The sequence below is a fragment of the Centruroides vittatus genome, unplaced genomic scaffold (genome assembly GCF_030686945.1).
Source record: "Centruroides vittatus isolate TY-2023 unplaced genomic scaffold, ASM3068694v2 contig_361, whole genome shotgun sequence".
Taxonomy (NCBI): domain Eukaryota; kingdom Metazoa; phylum Arthropoda; class Arachnida; order Scorpiones; family Buthidae; genus Centruroides; species Centruroides vittatus.
This window is the reverse complement of record NW_027122185.1, coordinates 1,106,365-1,125,337: the sequence shown is the minus strand read 5'-3', so window position 1 is coordinate 1,125,337 and position 18,973 is coordinate 1,106,365. Positions and strand designations below refer to the sequence as shown.

The following is an 18,973-nucleotide window of genomic DNA, read 5'->3' as shown; positions in this document are numbered from 1 at the left end:
TGCATATAATTATTTATTTTTTTTTATAAAGTTGTAGCATGCTAAACATTTTTTACACTTTTTTTTTTATTAATTAATAAATTATCGAGAGGCTAAAATTGCAGAAATTTTATATAATTTTCTTTCATTTTATTATGCATAATAACTTTAAATTATAGTTAATGAGATTCATTAAGTATTAAATATGTTTTTAAAAATGATTAAAATTAATTACTTTTTAAAATACTGAATAATTAATTATGTTAAATTATATATATTTAAATAAGTTATTTATTTTATGTTTAAAAGTTAAGGAGAAAATTTACATTTTAAATAATAATTTTGACTCATAAAAATAAAATTTTTAAATTTTTTTATACTTAATTTTATTATAAAAATTATTAGAATGAAGGGTTATAATGGTTTGATATCCTTCAAGTCTGTTAAATTGGCCAACACTCGCCTACATTAAGAAGAAGAATAAGTGCCTTATTATATTAAAGGCTTTAAATGTTTTATATTATTACAAGAGGTAGAAAGAAGCATTACAAATGTTTTTCTAAACCCATTTTAACATTTGTAATTTGTCTACACAGGAAGCTCTGGAGCGAAATTATCTTTGTCTTATATCTAGAAAATGCACGAAGAACTTTTTATATAAGTAATAAAAGCAATTAACAATAGCAAGATCAACTTTTTATTTCAGAAATGTTATTCTACATCAAAGAAAATAGTGAACAATACTTGTACAAATCACTTAGCTTTGACTCAATGGACGGCCATTCGTTGCCTGCTAACGCCACCTGTCGGTGAAATGGAGAACTAAAAGGCTCATGTATATATATATATATTTTTAATATATATATATTGTATACATATATAATATACTCTAGTAAAAATTTCGCATGTAGCAAAGATAGAAATATATTTTCTTAAATATTTAGAAAGTGACAAAATATCAGATAAATAACAAGATAACAAATAGCATTTTGATTTAAATTCTACTTTTATTTATGCTAAAATCCTAACAATATCGTAGAATTTTTATTTAAATATTTTAACAGTTCATAACTTCCCCTTTTTTTTTCTAAAAAAATTGCTTAATTTTGATTTTCTCTCGTATTAGTTAAACATCAACAATTCATCGATAACAATTCATCAACAATTCATCAATATATTTTGCCACTTTCAAATTTTTTCGATAACTTTCCAACTGATTTAACAATTAGGGAGTCAAACCCTTAAAATTTGAAAATTATAACTGATTTTTAAAACAATTAATTCGGCTTTTTTTTTAAAAAATATTTATAATTTTAAAAATCAATTTTTTTTTCAACTTTCCAACATTACTTTTAGTACTCCTACGTTTCTTTCAATCAACAAATGACAGAAAAACAGTTTATATATATATATATAATTCAGCTTATATAATCAACATCAGGCCTATAAAAGCTCTGAGAAACATTTTAACAATAAATTAAACAATGATTTTTTTCTTTTTTTTTTAGTGTTTTATAACGAACTTTACAAAGTGTAGACTTATACAAGATGATTCGAATCCAATCTTCTACATCTTTGGCTTTCTTACACTAAAAAATACATTACCCTGAAATATATTGCCCTATATGGCTGCAGCAATTTTCTACAGTAAAATACATAGAACATGAATCATATGGACTATTTTACATTCTCTCGAGTCCATTGAATAAGACATCACAGTATGAACCAACGCGTGGCTGGAATTTTTCTACAAAGTTAAGCATATTTATACGTAACGTATGCACAATAATAACAGAATCCATAGACTAAAAATGTAAATACCTAATAAATCTATACAGTAACAAAAGTCTTATATATACATACATATATAAGTTCTTGGACTAGATTTGAAGTCTTCAAAACTAAGGAAGACTTTTGATTATTAAATCAAAAACGTCGTGGAAGACGTAATATTTTCTTTTGATGGCATTTTTTTTTTTTGTTTTTAGATGGTGAATTGAAAAAAATAAAGAATTTTCTTCTTTTGAAGAAATACTTATAACATGGCTAAAGTGAAGTAGTGACTTCCTCAATAACGTCTACGCTGCAAACTGCTCTTGGACCTCTTCTTACTGAACTTACCAAAACTGTATCTTTGCATTCTTCTTGATTGGCAATTTGGCGTTGGCAGTTTGGGCATTGCTCTAACGGAGTTACTACACTGACTTTTTTCATGGGTTTTGTACGTCTTTCGAGGGCTTCTTGAGTCTTATTCAGATTATTTTCGTATTCACTCAACATTAAAAATTTCTCTTCCTTGTTGCATGAAGTAATGCAATCGAGTTCATCCAGGATGTTATCCATTACTACTTCTTCAGATATACATGTCAATTCTGGTTTTTTGATGTCGCCATAATTACTGAAAGTAAAACTTCTTTGATTAAATCGTTTTAATTGGGCATTGCTTCCATTCATTGAATCTTGATACGATGATCTTCGACTTTGAGGATGGCTATAACATGAATCTGAGCATCTTCTATCATTATCTGTAAAGATACTCATTTTTCTCTGTTGAACTTTCCATTTATGTACGTCGATAAGAAACAAAGTGATGCTACCTAAAAGTGTCAGAGCAGATGATAAATAATAACCAGTTTTGTAGCCATATTTTTCGTTCAAGTATCCTGGTAAGAGAGAGATATAAAAAAATTAATTAAATAGAAATAAAAAAAAATTAAATAACTGCAAATAGATTGTACCTGTCAAAGGAATACCAATTACATTGGGCAATGCTTGACACCATTGCACGAATCCCCATGCTCTTGCAAAATTTCTAGCTCGAACTTTTTCGAAAGTGAACATCTTTAGCGAGTAATGATATCCTCCATAGAAGAGCCCATATATCCATACAAATAAAACATAACCGTTATATTCTTCCAATGCCGTGAATGCCAACAACGAGACTCCAACCATAAAAGAAGCAGCTTGGCATAGATATTGTCTAGCTATCATACATTGTACACTGTTTTTAACAACAACGAACCCAAAAGAGGCACTTCCCAGTATAACAGCGAGTCCAATAAACGCTTGAAGAACGAGAAGAGATTGATTATCGATGCCTTCTCTTTCTCCTTGATAGATCTGTAAGTAAATTAATGAAATAATAATTATACAATTCGTCTCATAGGATAATTTATATTGCTAATACATATACATATATTCCCATCTAAATATATCAAAGCGAATTTTACGACTCGGAATTTGCATGGAAGATCTTTCACAAAAACTGACGAAACTTGTTTGAAAATTTTAACATTTCCGATTATGGAAGTAGATCTTTAATCCTCTGGTTCCGTGACGTCAAATTCGGATGAGTTTTAACGACCCTTACTAGAAGAAAAAGTCATAAAAATGTTTATTGTTTTCCGCACATCTGATTGTCGAAGAGTTTTACAGACAGTGGTTTTAACTATCCAAAATAGTAGGTCTCTCCTTTATTTTCTCCATCAAGATTCTATTCTTTTTTCTTTTTTTATTCGAAAAGGTACTTTAGACAAAGAATAGAATATTATATATATATATACATACATAAATTTAGTTTTATATTCGAAAAAATATAGTTGCGTGCAACTTGTTTGAAAAATTGCTTTTGAGTCTTCATCATCAACTCAACGTCGATAGAAACGGGAATACATTTTTAATAGAATAAATAAATTTGAAATGCTGTAGTTTAATAGAAAAATCTAAGTACTTACTAACAGGAATATAGGTACGTTAATACCAAAGGCAGCGAAACAAGTTCCACACATCAAAATTTGAATAGTTCTGGACTTGAGCACTCCAAAATCAAAGAATGGTGGCCTTTCTTTATTTGAACTTTTATCTTTTGCCTTGGAGCGTTTTTGTAATCCTTTTAAGTGAAGGATCGCTCTTCTTTGAGGATGATACAGTGAAGCTGGTCGATAAAAGATTCCAAGTATGAAAGTGACGAATACTAGGCCCGTCACAGCTTGAAGTCCTAGTCTCCATCCTATAGAACTATTTAAAAAATAAGTTAAATAAATTTATAAATATTTAAAAAGAAAATACTGTATATATACCATTAAGTAGCATTATTAGTATTGAAAAATTTATATTTATTATTGAGTATTTGAAAAATTTATTTTTTTATTTTATTTATATATATATATATTTTAAATATTATATATTGTAACCTTTATAAACAGTTTCTTGTCGGCTCGTAAAAGGAATAAGAGGTTTGATTATTTTTATGTATAAGAATTTTTACATCCGCTACTTCTTCTAATTTGCTGAAAAATATTTTTCTGAGTCACAGAAGCATCTTTGAAAACGAATTTATAAATAACACAGATTTTTATTATGGCATCTTTACAATCGTAAAATGCTGAATATGCTCCTTTAGTAACACGTTTTTTGAGGAAGAAAACATCATTATATTTATTTCAACGTTCATTTATCATTTGTAAAAATGTAAATTTAAATATAAACTTTATACAAATTTAAGTACTGTATATAGGTCTATATTACAATGCCTTATAAATGCAGTATCTAATCTAGTGCTTAGTATAGGCCCGATTTACAGAAATGCTAAATAAGCTATAGCTTAGGGCCTCTTACTATATATTTTAAGATACAAGACCTCGTGTATTATTATTTGAAGGAAAAAGAGCCTGTTATATGTTATAGCTTACGGCCATAAGAAGCTTAAAAGCGGCCTATGTTAGAGATAAAAGATAAACTAAAATTATTGGTTTGTTATCATATAATTTACAATATAATGAAATTTTTGAATTAATAAATTCAAACCTTCTTCATAATCTTTAACAATAGGAGCCATAATACACCGTAAAAAATACATAATTACACGTAATATTTGCATTTGTTTCCATTTAAACAATGGTTACACATAAAAAAGAAATTTATATTAAAAAAAATGTGAGTAAAAAATGAGGAATTTGTACATTAATCTTTAAGAGAAACATTTTAAAATAAATTTTATGCCATTGAATTTATTATTGAAAAATTACCTGAATACTTACTTGATAGTTCTAGTAACAAATATAGGCATCAGAGCCATTCCGATACCCATTCCAGCGAAGACAATAATTTCTACAAGTTCTCTTTTCCTTTTGAAATATTGTCCAACCATAATTGTGGAAGTATCTCTTACCATGCTGACTCCACATCCTACTACGATACCGTAACTGAAGTAAAGTTGATGAAACTGTGAAGCAAAGGAGGTGAAAAGATACCCAAGTGTCGTTACTAAACCTCCTAAAACTGCCAGTAATCTAGTACTCTTCCTTCGACAAACGGCAATAATCACAGGTGAAAGGAATAATGTTACTGAAGTTGACATTGCTCCTAACGATACTAGGGAAAATATAAAAAAAATTCAACAAGTAAATTTCGATTTTTTCTTGAATAAATTAAGAAGAAATTAATTTAATTTTCATTATCTCCTTGGAAGATTCACGAAGAACTTTTATGTATTCCTTAGATGTTATCGTATGAAGCTTACAAAATAGGTCATTTTTGAGGATGCTTCATAAATATTAATGTCATAGACCTTGTATATGTTACTCGTTACTTACCTATAGGCCATACCCACGCTAAAAATTTATTATTCAACTATTTTAAAGCCATATTTTACCTTAAATTATATTCAAAATTTATAATACTTTTCTATATAAACTTCTGCATACAAAATAGTAATTTTTATTTATTTAAAAGAATAATTAAAAGAAAACAAGCTTTTAAATCGATTTACAATTAAAAAACAAAACTAATTAAACTGATTTAATTTAAGTTTTCGATGTGGGGCTATCCATTTAAATGTCTACATGTAATAAATAACTTTATACCGAAGATGATTAATCAATAAAGAATATTATTAATGTGTAATTCCCTTCCTCTTATTATTATTTATTATATATATATATATAAATAAATTCTCTAATCTATAGTTCTTATTCAGTATGATAAATTACATCTTAAAATTTCACTTGATATTGATATTCTGACAGGATCAATAATATGTAAACATTTTTGATATAATTTAAGATTACAAATGTTGGATTTTTCGACATCGATTTCGATTTAAACTTCAACATCAGATTTCTTTAGAAATAAAAGAGAAAAATCCTTCCATTTTTTTCCATCATTCAATAGTCAAATCTGTCTTCATTTCATCCATAAACTAGGTCTATATGTTATTTTTATTATTAGCCATTTGTAAAAAGTTTATTCTTCTTCCTTTCCAGTATCCGAATTTCTAGCAAAAATATTGATTTTTCTTGATAATTAGTGTGTTACAACTTCTATATCCCAAAGCTAGTCGTTCCGACATAGATACAAATAAACACTTCTAGCACATCTAGTAGATCTGTACAATCTCTTTGTCCCTCGAGGCCTGATTCTTTCTCTCTATGTGATTAATCTGACTCATGATTTAACTTCGACACCTACATTGCAGCCTTTTGATAATTGTAACTGTCCTGATTTCCAACATGTAGGTGGGGATTATAGTTAAGAATGGAGTTGTTAATCGCTTTGTAAATTATTTTGATTAAAAGTTTATTTAAAAATAGAAAATAAAGATTTAACAAGAGACGAAAGTTATACACTCCTCCCTCTCTTACGGTTCGAATTTTCTCTAATTTATATATATATATACACGAATACGTTTGCGCTGAATCACAAGTAGTCGCTAATTGTTCCATTCTAAATCCAGTAAAAATTGAGTACTCTCAAACGCCTCCTAAATTATAATGGCAAACCTCATACTCATATAAGATCTTTTCCATCGGGAGCTTGATCATTATAAATCCGATCTGTGTAGAAGCCAGTCAACTCAGTTTTTACGATCTCAATTGGCTGTAAATCTTTCTGCTGTCTCGAAGAGGTGGTCAGAAAGGGGTGTGGCTGATAAGATTTGGCGATATAGATCCTTTGCTGTAAACATACCCTGCTCACTTCTATCCAATGACAAGCCAACTTTATACTGTTCATTAAGACAAAAGCAATAAACGAGATATAACGATGCACCCTTCAAAAAATATAATAATAATAATAATGAAAAGAAAAATTTGGCATAAATCTCTTCGATATCATTCTAAAAAAAAATATAATATATATATATAAAGAATCAAATTACACCTTTTACTTAATAATTAGAATATTGATTATTCATCAAATTTTGACAAGAATATATATATATATATATACATTTTTAAGAACAAAGTTTTTATATATAGGAAAAAAAATGTTTTTTACGTTATTCAAAACAAGTTTATAAATATTTATTTTTCGTTGACAACTTAAGAACGATCCGAACTTATAATTTTAAAAAGAAGTGTGATAAGATAATAGCACCGTACGTCATTAAACAAGAGTGTGCAACCTAGGCAATTTAATTGCATATTTTATTTATTTATTTATTTATGTTTTAACGAGAGAATTAGAGAGAAAAAAAAAAATGGAAATAAAAATGACTTCTTTTTAGTCTTTTAAACGTTAATTAACTGTACGTCAACATAATTTAAAACATTTTAGGAATTATTTTATATGCAAATCTGTAAATAATTAACTTATTATTAGATGGCTGCATAGTCCGAAATTCTGTTTAACATTTAAAGCATGTTTCTAAAGATATCAGGTGTTATCAGAATAGTTTTAAAACAAGGCATTAAACGGTCAAACATCTTGTTTATTTATGTTTTTTCTCTATCAAACTACCGAAAATCAATGTACGTTAATTCTATAAAAAAAAACCACATATGTTATGTATATCGGACGGTGAACATGATATATTATGATATACATAAACCTGTTTATTTACCACCTGTGAGGTGCTACATCTTGCGAAATGAAATAAAAGTCCGTTGCAAGACCCTCAGGGTGTTACACAGCTAACTAAAGATATTCATTCATATAGAATGTAAGATAGAATGTATATATATAATACAGGCATACAATGCATTGTATATTATAAAATATCAATTTTTTAAGAGCTATTTATGGAATTTTATGCACATATATGATAAATTTCTTCATATGTAACGGGTGGAGTGCGTTCACACCTTCTACGAAAGGTTTCGGGGTGACCTTAATGACTTTTCTAACCGTTATTCAATTGTTTTTATTTTAAAAATATGTAAAAATTTTACATCCAAAGAAATTTATAATTAAAATTCCTAAAATTCTAATAAATATTTTTCTAAGTAATTATAATATATTTATAAAGAAATGTAATTTGGGAGGAGGATGAATTAATGTGAGAAGAGTAACGTTGTCATTTGTATAATTACACTGCAGATATGACATATTTCTGTCTGCTTTATTATGAATCGCTATTGGTGCTATCATTCATGTGTAAATTGTAATCCATGCCGCATACCGATTCTAAACTAATAATATTGTTTAACAAGTCTGTAACAGTTAGGCTAATGAATATTATATGCAAATAAACAGGGAGAGTATAATATTAGCTACTGTATTTATGCAATCACTTTTTTTAACATTTGATAGGGATCAAATAACTTTTCTTATATCTATAATTATAAAATAAGAGAATAAATTAACACTTTAACAGTTCGAATTATAATTTAACACTTTAATATTCTAGTAATTTAAGTTTTAAACCCATTAAAGAGCTTATATTTATATAATAAATAACAGGCCTTTGCTATAAATTAACGTTAAAAACAAAATAAAATTATGGCCCGGATTTTTTGTAAAAATTTATATATTTAGATTCAATTTTTATATTATAATTCATCTAATTTCTATATTTAGATTATTCATCATTAGACTCTAATTCATAGAAGGCAGTTAATGATACATTGTCACAATAAATATGCTAGTTATTTCCTTATCTCAATTACCATATGTTAAAGGACATTAATTTATTTTACTTTATTTTTTTCTTCAGCTAAAGCTTTGTATTAAATATTTTAAAATATAATAACAAAAAAAAAACAGGGCATTAAAGCATATAATAATAATAATTAATTAACAAATAAATGAGTAATTTCATTAAATTGCAAAACTTATGAACTTGCTCGATAACAGCGTTATATAAGGGTAATGGAGAAATGCTACCTGATACTAAAAGGTTAAAACACGCTTGTTTTGTCATTCATTAGTATTTTATGAGGTATAAAATGAATCAGTAACTTTATATGCAATAAACTTATGGTTATTAACAGAACCGGTGTTAAATTTGCGTTTGATAAAAAGAAATTAATGAGATTCGAAGATGCTACAAGGTTATTAAAAATTGATTGTGTAAGAGGATATTAGTTCAATTCATTATATATATATATATATTTTTTTTTATTTTGTATTTTTTTATACGGATGATCGATCCTCCAAAGAACTTCTATAGCCTATACATTAAAAAAACACAATCGCAGAAATAGGACATCGCCCACAAACGCCAACTATTATAGCAAAGAATGAAAGAAGATAAAAAAATAAATAAAAAAAACTTGCTCGTCCCATTTCGGGAGATTCAAAACGTCTAACACACACACACACGTGAAGCGAGCAACACCTGCAGGCTTTGTCATTATACCTCACCCCAACTGACGCCCCAATGGTGTCAGCATTCAGCCTAATGATGCCCTTATAGCAATTAGAATATTTCTTGAATTTTGGGGTGGTTCTTCGACCCACTAATCTTATCGTCACGTATTTAAAAATCTTCTCTTTAACATTCATTTTCAGACAATTTTGTTTGTTTCTGCTGGTTCATTACCCAGTCATTAGACTCTAAGAAATTATTATTTCTTCATTTACAAATTGATGAGTAATTATTGTAACTAAATCTTCAGCATCCGCATCACACTAATTAATTTTTTATAAATAAATTTTTATTATTATTTCTATACTCACAGCTATTGTTAATTAAAACAAAGATTTAGGCCTACTATTAATATGCTTTTTCTTTACGCTATGAATGCATTTTTCAGCCCAATAATAAACTTTATGATACATTAAACTACTTTAATAAATCACTACTTAAATTATATAAGATATTAATTTATGATATTAATATTTCATATCATAAAGTAACAATTGCTTCAATCACTTCAAGCATCAATTTTCTTTGCTTTTTAAAAACATTCCATCAACGAGTTGCGTGAGCTTGATTTTAAGGGTGAAGATGAATTTTATATATGCATATAAAACACAATTGTAAATGCTAATAACGAATAAAATCTTCATTAAGTCCGACCCCTCGCGAGATATGACACGCCACCCTCTCTATCTCCCCTTCCCCTCGATCTTTAATCACCAAAATTTGATAGCATCAACGCCCCTAATACAGAAATCTCTCTGCAAAATTTCAGAAATTTTCGACAAAAAGCACAGGAGTTATTAAGTTTCAAAGAGGGTAAACAAAATTGTGTCCCTCACACAAGTACACGCTATAACATCCACACACGCAGAAAAAATCCGTAAATTTCTCTTCATTTCTCGACGTTTCAAGGTTCCCCTCGAGTCCAAAAATGTAAAAATCTAGGAGGGGGAGTCATTGTTTGACAGGTGGCCATACTTTCCAGCCAAGAAAGTAAAAGTATAGTATATGAATTGAAGGTAGAAGTAACATGTAAGTATGAAATAATAAAACTAGTAATGGACAGAAATTCTATTTTATTAGCCCATATAAAAAGCAAGAAATCAACAAAAAAAAAAGTGTTTTGTATATTATTTTAAATGTAATTAAATAATAAATTATTCATTATAATTTCTCTCCTTACAAGTCATCGCCGGTGATGAAAATTCAATATTGTGCTAAATTTTCTATTATTTGGTTAGGTTTAATATATTATTTACACATTTTTCTTTATTTTATAATTTAAAAATATACTTTAGTTTTTTTAATATCTATTACAAGTAAATTGATGGCTTTTGAAAGTTAGTAACACGCTAAAAATAAAGAGAAAACAGAGCTTAGTAACATTATAGATTAATAATTCAAGCTGTTTGTTACAGATATTTTGTAAATTTATTCAACTTAACGCACGTAAAGATTTTTATATCTAGATTTTTAAAGCAATGGAGACTCATTTTATTATAATTTTTTAATAAATAAATTTTACTCCGATTTATTTATTAATATGCTCTGTTAAATATATTAAGAGCTAATAACTTATAATACATTTTAAATTGTTTCTCTGTATAAGAAAAAGACGAATAAATTCTTTAAATTACTTTAAAATAGCTTGTAATATTTTTAAAAATTTATTTTATAATTTAAATATTTTTGTTAAAAACTCAGATTACACAGCTCTACTTTAAATTGTGAGTATAATTATATATATATATATATTAAAACAGTAATTTGTGGCTTATATAATCGTAGAAACTGTATATTTTGGATTACATTTGATTATAGATTATAGTTTTAATAGGTTATGGTGTTAATATATATAATATAATAGCTTATATTTTATGGACCTAACAAATACATACATGGCTTAAACAGGGCAGAAACAAGTTTAATTCTATTAATTTTTCAAAAAATTGCGGACAGACAAACAAACAAACGAGAAAATTGGACATAATGCAAAATATAGTTGTTTAAACATATATTTTATATCTTAATTTAATCTATTAAAAAAGAATTAAATTAAATATTTATAATTTTTGTTAACAATCCAATTAAATTACATAAAATTTCGTATTTACTCAATTATTTTATAGCTATTATTTTAAGATATAGAATTAAATTATTAAGCGAAGTATAGAAATAAATACAGTAAAAAAGTGTACAGATGTAGGCCTAGTCTATAAAATCACCACAAAATTTGATTAGGCTTGTTCAAAATATAAATGTTTAAATAGTAAATTCAATTATATATTAAATATCTTCGATTCGAAGACAACAAATTACTCGTATATATAAATTCAATAGAAATATATTCAATTTTAATAAATCTAAAGTTTAAATACACTTGGTATCAAGAGCCTACACCCTTTATAACTAATTTGATCAAGATTCGAAATATATAAAGTGCAAATTCCCTCAGTAGAATATTAAATAACACTGCAATCTCCTAGCTATTTTCCTATTAGGCATTTTATCTAATTCAGCCGTTAGTCGCATCTTTCACTTCCTGTCAAGATAGGATACATTATAATGTATGTGATCAAAGTACAATATTATATATATCCTAAGGTTTCAGATTAGAGTTATTCTATCCGTTTATTAATGTTGATGTTGCCATGTGACACCGTTACTGTTAATCTAACAATTTCTATACTCGATACACAGTACCGGATCTTCGTGTATGTAATCACATGCACCCCTTTCTTTACTTGAATTTCATTATAAAATATTAGTGGAGTATATGTTTGACCCTTTCTGATTTATCTACCAACATTAAAGTAATTTTTAAACAGAATATCCCGTTGAGACAATCGAATAAATTTTCAAAGAGTAGGTCTTAACAACTCTATTACTTGGATACGCCTATCATTTCGGTGAAATAAGCTTCATTTTATCCTTATCAATACTCTAAAGTTTACTTTTAATATGTAATAAAAGCTTTCTAGTTCTAAATAATTTTAATTTTATAGTAATTTCTTTCCCATTTTAAATATTAACACGTTATAAACGTCCCTCAGAGGAGACAAACGTAGCACTACCCATTGGGATCCAGTAAAAATTCTTTTGTCCTTTATATTGTACATTTATATACGTTATGTATGTGTTTTTCATTGATAAATTACTGTATTCTATAATTTACTTGTGGGGGAAAAACCCTAGAAATTAAATAATTAAATAAAAATGTATTTGTCTCCAAGCTTCCCCTCATCCCTGGAAATTTTCTGAGGATGCCACGAACGTCACTAAACTGAATTATTATCTATTTTATTCTCTAATTCTCTTCTAATTTTTTATTAAGAAATTCTAATTATGTAAATACATTGTTAAATATAATTAAATTGTATTTATTAATTTAAAATTTATTTGTAATTATCTTTTAAATAATAAATCAATATTATTTTAAACATTTTATTATAATGAATGTGAATTTTAGGATAAATAAATATTTATACATTTTGTTTTTACATTTTAAAATAAATAATTAATTATTTTTAATAACAATTTAAAAAATAATTTTCAATTGAGAAAAGTTATTAAAATATTCATTTAAATAAGAAATGTTTCGGTATTATTCGAATGAAATAATTAGAAAAAAAAGGAATTTTAATTACCTCTTCTATCAGTGTAGAACTTAATAAAGAATCCGTATATTTTCGTTAATTTTTCATATTATCCACGTTTTATTCACCGTAAATTATTATTAATTTAGATTTATAATTATTCGAAACATTGCTTTTATTCGTGGATTACAATTAAAGTGAATAATTTAATAAATAATTACATTTATACTTAAATTCAAGCTTATACTTTAACATTAAACTATTCACGCTTATGTCAATTTTAGCATCTCCCGAACGTCGAAGTGCAGCTTATTTTCTTATACTTTATTTAAAAAAAGGGTCTTTTTACTGCTAAATCTTATGTAAAGTAAAACCTGCGTAAGTCGGAATCGTACGGTACCGAATATTTCTCCCGCTTTTGGCAGATTTCCGTTTCGAACAGGGCATTTTTAACATAGAAAATCGCTTAGTTAGATCGTTTAGGCATGTTTCCGTTTTATTCGGGTTCCGTTTTGGACAAGTTTTACTGTAATTATGTAGCTAAGAGTTTATATTCTTTAAATTATACACGATTGTTCAATTACGTAAGCTTGACTGATGTTTTTTAGTCATCTTTACAACAATATCATGGAATTTGATGGATTGACATAGAGTAATTGTTCTACTCTTCAGCATGGAAGATGCCTTCTTAAATTGCTATGAAGTGGCATTTAAATCTACGCGACTAAATTATAATCTTTGCAATTAAGTAGGATATTCATCACCAAAGTAATATTTAAGTGTTATAATTAATAGATTTAATCTTTATAATTAAAAAAATTACATTACAAATCCACATATAAGTATTCAGAGCATAGATTATAGGTCTCTAGGCTAGTAATTAAATCATACTAGATATCAAATATTATAGTAAATACTATAAATTCTAAGTTTATAATTAAAATATGAATTATATATCCGAAATTAATTAACATAAATTTAAATTTAATATAATATAGGCCTATCACATTATCAATTTATATTAAATCGTATACAGCTTGTAATTGTGTATCATTTAAAATTGTTTATTTAACTATAGCTTAAAATATTCACATAAAACTTAATGTAAATACAGTGAAACCTGTCCAAAACGGAACTTGAAACCTTCGTAAACGGAAAAAATTCTTTGGAATGGAGAAGTTTTCTGTGTTAGAAAGAAAAATCTGTTTAAAACGGAAACATGCCAAACCGGAAAAAGTATTCGATTCCGGTTTACGCAGGTTTTACTGTATCATATTTCGAATTTAAGATTAACTTTTACATAAGTCTTCGAAGGTCTAGACTCTTATTTTAAAGCATTTTATTTTTAAATTTCCTTCTTAAATTCCGAATATGCAGTACAATACTTAAACAGACTGGCAAAGATGTAATATATATATTTTTTCATCATTTACTCACTTGTTTCTGAAGAAAGATAGATTTTATGATCAGTTTCGAAGTAATTTTGATAAGAAAATTACGAGAAATAACCTGACAAAACCATTGTTTACTATACTAGAATAGAACTTTCTCACCCCTCACAAGTCCGTACGCAGCGTAAAATACTATAAAATTTTTATTATAAGCTAAATCTTATTTTAAGTACAGTAAAACCTGTGTAAACCGGAATAGCACGGTACCTAATATTTTTTTCCTGCTTTTATATATATATATATTTGTTATTTAAAAAAGAATTTTGGCAAAATATCTACTGAAACTAATTAAATTTATGATAACTTTATTTTTATTTTCAATACAGATGATTTAATAATCTTACATTTAATAGAGAATTTAGAAACTGATAAAGAAGTTTTAATGCTATTTTCAACTTTCTAAACATTGTAAATTAAGAGATAAGTATAAATAAACCCGTATTCAATAATTTAAATGTCAGAGAATCCTTTCGATTTCGAAAGGTCTTCTAGGATTTGTAACTTCATTAATTTCTTTATTAAGTTATACAATTTCGTAATTAAAATTAAAATAGAAATTGAAGTACAGTAAAACCTGTCTAAAACGGAACCTGGATAAAACGGAAACCTGCCTAAACGAGAAAAAGTTTTCAGAACGGAGCGATTTTTTATGCTGGAAAAAAAATAACCTGTTAAAAACGGAAAAATATTCGGTATCGTACCGGTTTACGCAGGTTTTACCGTATTTAAAAGCTTATTTAGTAATTACGATTAGGATATTAAGAAAATGATTTCTTAAATTATGTAAACAACATTGAAAATGCTCGATATAAAGCTGCTAATTTAATATATTAAATTTAATATATTCTGTGAAAACAATTGAAGATCACTTGAAAAATAACAATAAATAAATTTCTAAAGTAACTTGATATCCAAGTAATTTAATAATTTCAAAGATAAAGAAGATTAATTCACTAAATTCTTAAAAACATCTTTCAGTACAAGGTCATCAAATATTGTGACGTAAGCTTAACGTGATCTTATGTATAAATCAAGTAATATAAGGTCAGAAGGTCTTTAGGACATGAGGTTAATCCACGATAACCAATCAAAGCAGGCCAAATTTTCCACGACTCCAAAAAAAAAAAACCCCTTATCGTCATAAAGAATTTAAACTTAAAAATATAACAGTATATTTTATCTTTAAAAATCTTAAAATTACATGTAACCTGTCCAAAACGGAACCTGAATAAAACGGAAACCTGTAAACCGGATATTGGGTCCGGTTTACACAGGTTTTACTGTAATTTTAGTTCTTAAAAAAATTAGACTTAGTGCTTGAGATGGAAAGAAGTGAGAACAGGTATTACCAAATCCCAAGTAGGGTCTAGACTAATGACTAAGTGAAACATTACTGGTAACACGTGGAGTGCTGGCAAATGACTGTTTGATACAATGTTCTAATCTCGATTCTTTGGAGCAATTGTTTGGTGAAGACATTAGCAGTTCACGCTCGATAATCGAACTTTGCTTTTTCTTTAACTGTCATTCTATAAGCTCAGCCTACTTTGATTGTGTGTAGATTTGTATGTTCTGATTTAGGAATTTATCTTGCCTAATGTTCTAAATTCTATTTTAAAAACTTTTCCTGTAAAGTTATTAAATTAACACGTCGCAATTGTTTGATTTATGATAATATTTACTAGAAAGATGGACTATTACACACTACTAAAAAATGGAGTTTAATACTTGTATTGTCAATTTAAATTGTCTAACATTTTAATTTGATAATAAGAATAAGCATTTATATATATATATATATATAACTGTAATCTATATTTATATTACTCAGAAAGCAAATAAATGTAAACATTATCAAATGCCCTTCCTTAATCATAAAATCAATATAATCAATGTATATTATATTGATAAATAAAGCAATTTTCTAAATTTCATTTTAATTTTTTCTTTCTTTTTTAACTTTAGATTTACTTTTACAATTTTAAAGTTTATAAATGTAGATCATTTACAATAAGATTTATCGTGTAAATAATTTAGATGTAAGAATTGTTTATATAAGAAATTTATTAATACCAAAATACAACGAATGTAAATTAAGAGAGAAACATTTATATATCCGGATTAATCAATAATAATTTCTCGTTTTTTTTAATGTATATATATTTTTCTTCCTTTTCCTTTCTTGTAAATCGCCCTCCTGATGATAATCCAATTGCTTCCTTTTCATTCAGGAAACCAGCATGGCTGCCACAAAAGACAACCCACGCGACTTGTTCGAATTAAACAACAAAAGACGTATAGAATTCCCAAGACAAAATCGTTGTTTGATTTAACTGAAGGAAGAGAAGAATCCTCTGGATCGCCCACACGAATTTGTCGCAAAGAACCCACACATACCTTTACTACGGCTTACCTTTTCAAATATTGATAGATAACTCATCGTATTTTTTAAAAATAGGACATGAAAAAAAAATAGATACTACAAGTATTACGTCTTTAGAAAAGAAAAAGAAATTCTTAAAATAGAATCAAAAATCCTTAACATTTCTGTTATTTATTTTCAAACATTAAAATAAAAATAAAATTTTACACACGTTAATTTATATGGAGGATGTTAAATAAAATTATATCTATAAAATCTACGATAATTATAAATTAAGGGATTAATAATTATTATTAACAAGAAGATAAGTTAAGGATTTAATACATAGCTTTTTTTTAAACACCGATACGTAGTACAGATCATGAAATTTTCATTAAATAATTATATAAATATTTCTAAATTGTTGTTATTATATTAATACATACAAATATTAAGGAACTGTCTGTGGATAATATTAATATTTAACTAAATGAGATTAAAAAAAATAAAAAAATAATGTTATAAGATTTCTAAGTATAATTCCAGCGAGCGCATTAATCATTCAAATCGTGAGTGGTAAGAAAGTGAACCAATTACAGTCATCCTCTTGACAGAGCTTAATGCAGCCTATACTTTCCACTTGAAAGAAAAGGCTTTAGCTCATTGTTGCAGGTGCATACCAACTTGGCAAATAAATAAGAGAACCAAATAAAAAAAAAAGAAAAAAGAAAAACTAAGGACGAGCATCGAATCACAGGTGTCATTGGAATAAACGGACCGTTAGGTCACTGGCCCGAGTCAGAGAAAGAGGTAAAAAGATGATGGAAGAGAAAGAAGATAAGCTGTACAAAAGAATGGTATGAAGATAAGTCTTTCAAATCTTTTCGTTTTAACACTTCTTGAATGAATTCTTATACAATAACAATTTGATAAAAGCCACGAGTAGAATGGCACTCTCCACGTTGTTGTACCGATTGCTTAAAAACTTGAATTTCCATCCAAATTTATGATAATAAAGATCTCAATCAAGTAAACGTCACGATAAATACCACATCATTCATTATTGACAGTATTAACAAGACTCGGACGAGTGTGGTATTGTTGATAATCATCATTAGAAATCATTAGAAGCAATAAGAGAATATTTTTCTTATACCTCAAGGGAACTTATTAACTGAATTAAAGATTATCTAGTTTTTTCGTATAAATATTATTTATATAAATTAACATTCTAGCATAAATCTTAGCAAATGTATTTTATCGAAGATTATTATTATTATTATTTTTTAAATAATAAATCATTTAATGATACAGGAATGACGCGCAAGATTATAATTCTTATTTTATGGAATTAAATAAATAAATAAATAAATAAAATCGTTGCGGCTTAAAATAATATATTGAAGCGTGTCGTCAATTCATCATTGATGCTCTTATCATTTAAGACGTGTCTTGCAGTAGGCATCTATTATTATCGGTATAAATAAAAGGACAACTTATGGGTCGACGATCGAGAAGTTATTGCAATGACAGAGTACTATTAACATGGCATTGACAGCTTTACAGCCTTCAAAGTACGTTGCTTCTAAGAGAAATGTCAACTGACTGTAAACTATCCCAATTATAGTAAGGTAAAGCATATTCACTTTCTCTAGTTTCCAGTGTAATTTTTCTTTTATTATTATTATTATTTTCCCTTAAACAGATCAATCCTAAAGCACGACCTAAATTAGAGAAAAAATATTTTTCTTGTTTCATCAGATAGCACCTGTGCACCACCAGTTGCTTTAAACAAATCAATTATTATATTAAAAATCTAATAAATATATAAATTTTTATTGTAATTTATAATTTTAATATGTATTTATAATGGTTTAAATGCATAAGGTGAATAGTACTTGGAGTTCCTAGCGTACTAAATCACTTGTAACATATTATTTTTGTATATCTCGTAAATAATTCTAGTAATTTTTTATAAGTAAATTCTAATAATTTACTACAC

General features: G+C 27.0%; 1 protein-coding gene across 2 annotated transcripts in view; it reads right to left on the bottom strand.

Annotated features, from left to right (window-relative positions):
- Window positions 1-1,300: 1,300 nt before the first annotated feature.
- The window catches only part of LOC136975010 (monocarboxylate transporter 10-like), an 88,749-nt gene continuing 71,076 nt past the window's right edge, over window positions 1,301-18,973 (bottom strand). For both annotated transcript variants that reach the window (XM_067269998.1, XM_067269997.1), the window contains exons 2-5: window positions 5,019-5,352; window positions 3,714-3,996; window positions 2,718-3,099; window positions 1,301-2,642 (exon numbers count right to left, since the gene is read on the bottom strand). In XM_067269998.1, coding sequence (XP_067126099.1) covers window positions 2,026-2,642; window positions 2,718-3,099; window positions 3,714-3,996; window positions 5,019-5,352 — 1,616 coding nt within the window. In that variant the 3' untranslated portion in view covers window positions 1,301-2,025. The remainder of the gene's footprint in view (window positions 2,643-2,717; window positions 3,100-3,713; window positions 3,997-5,018; window positions 5,353-18,973) is intronic.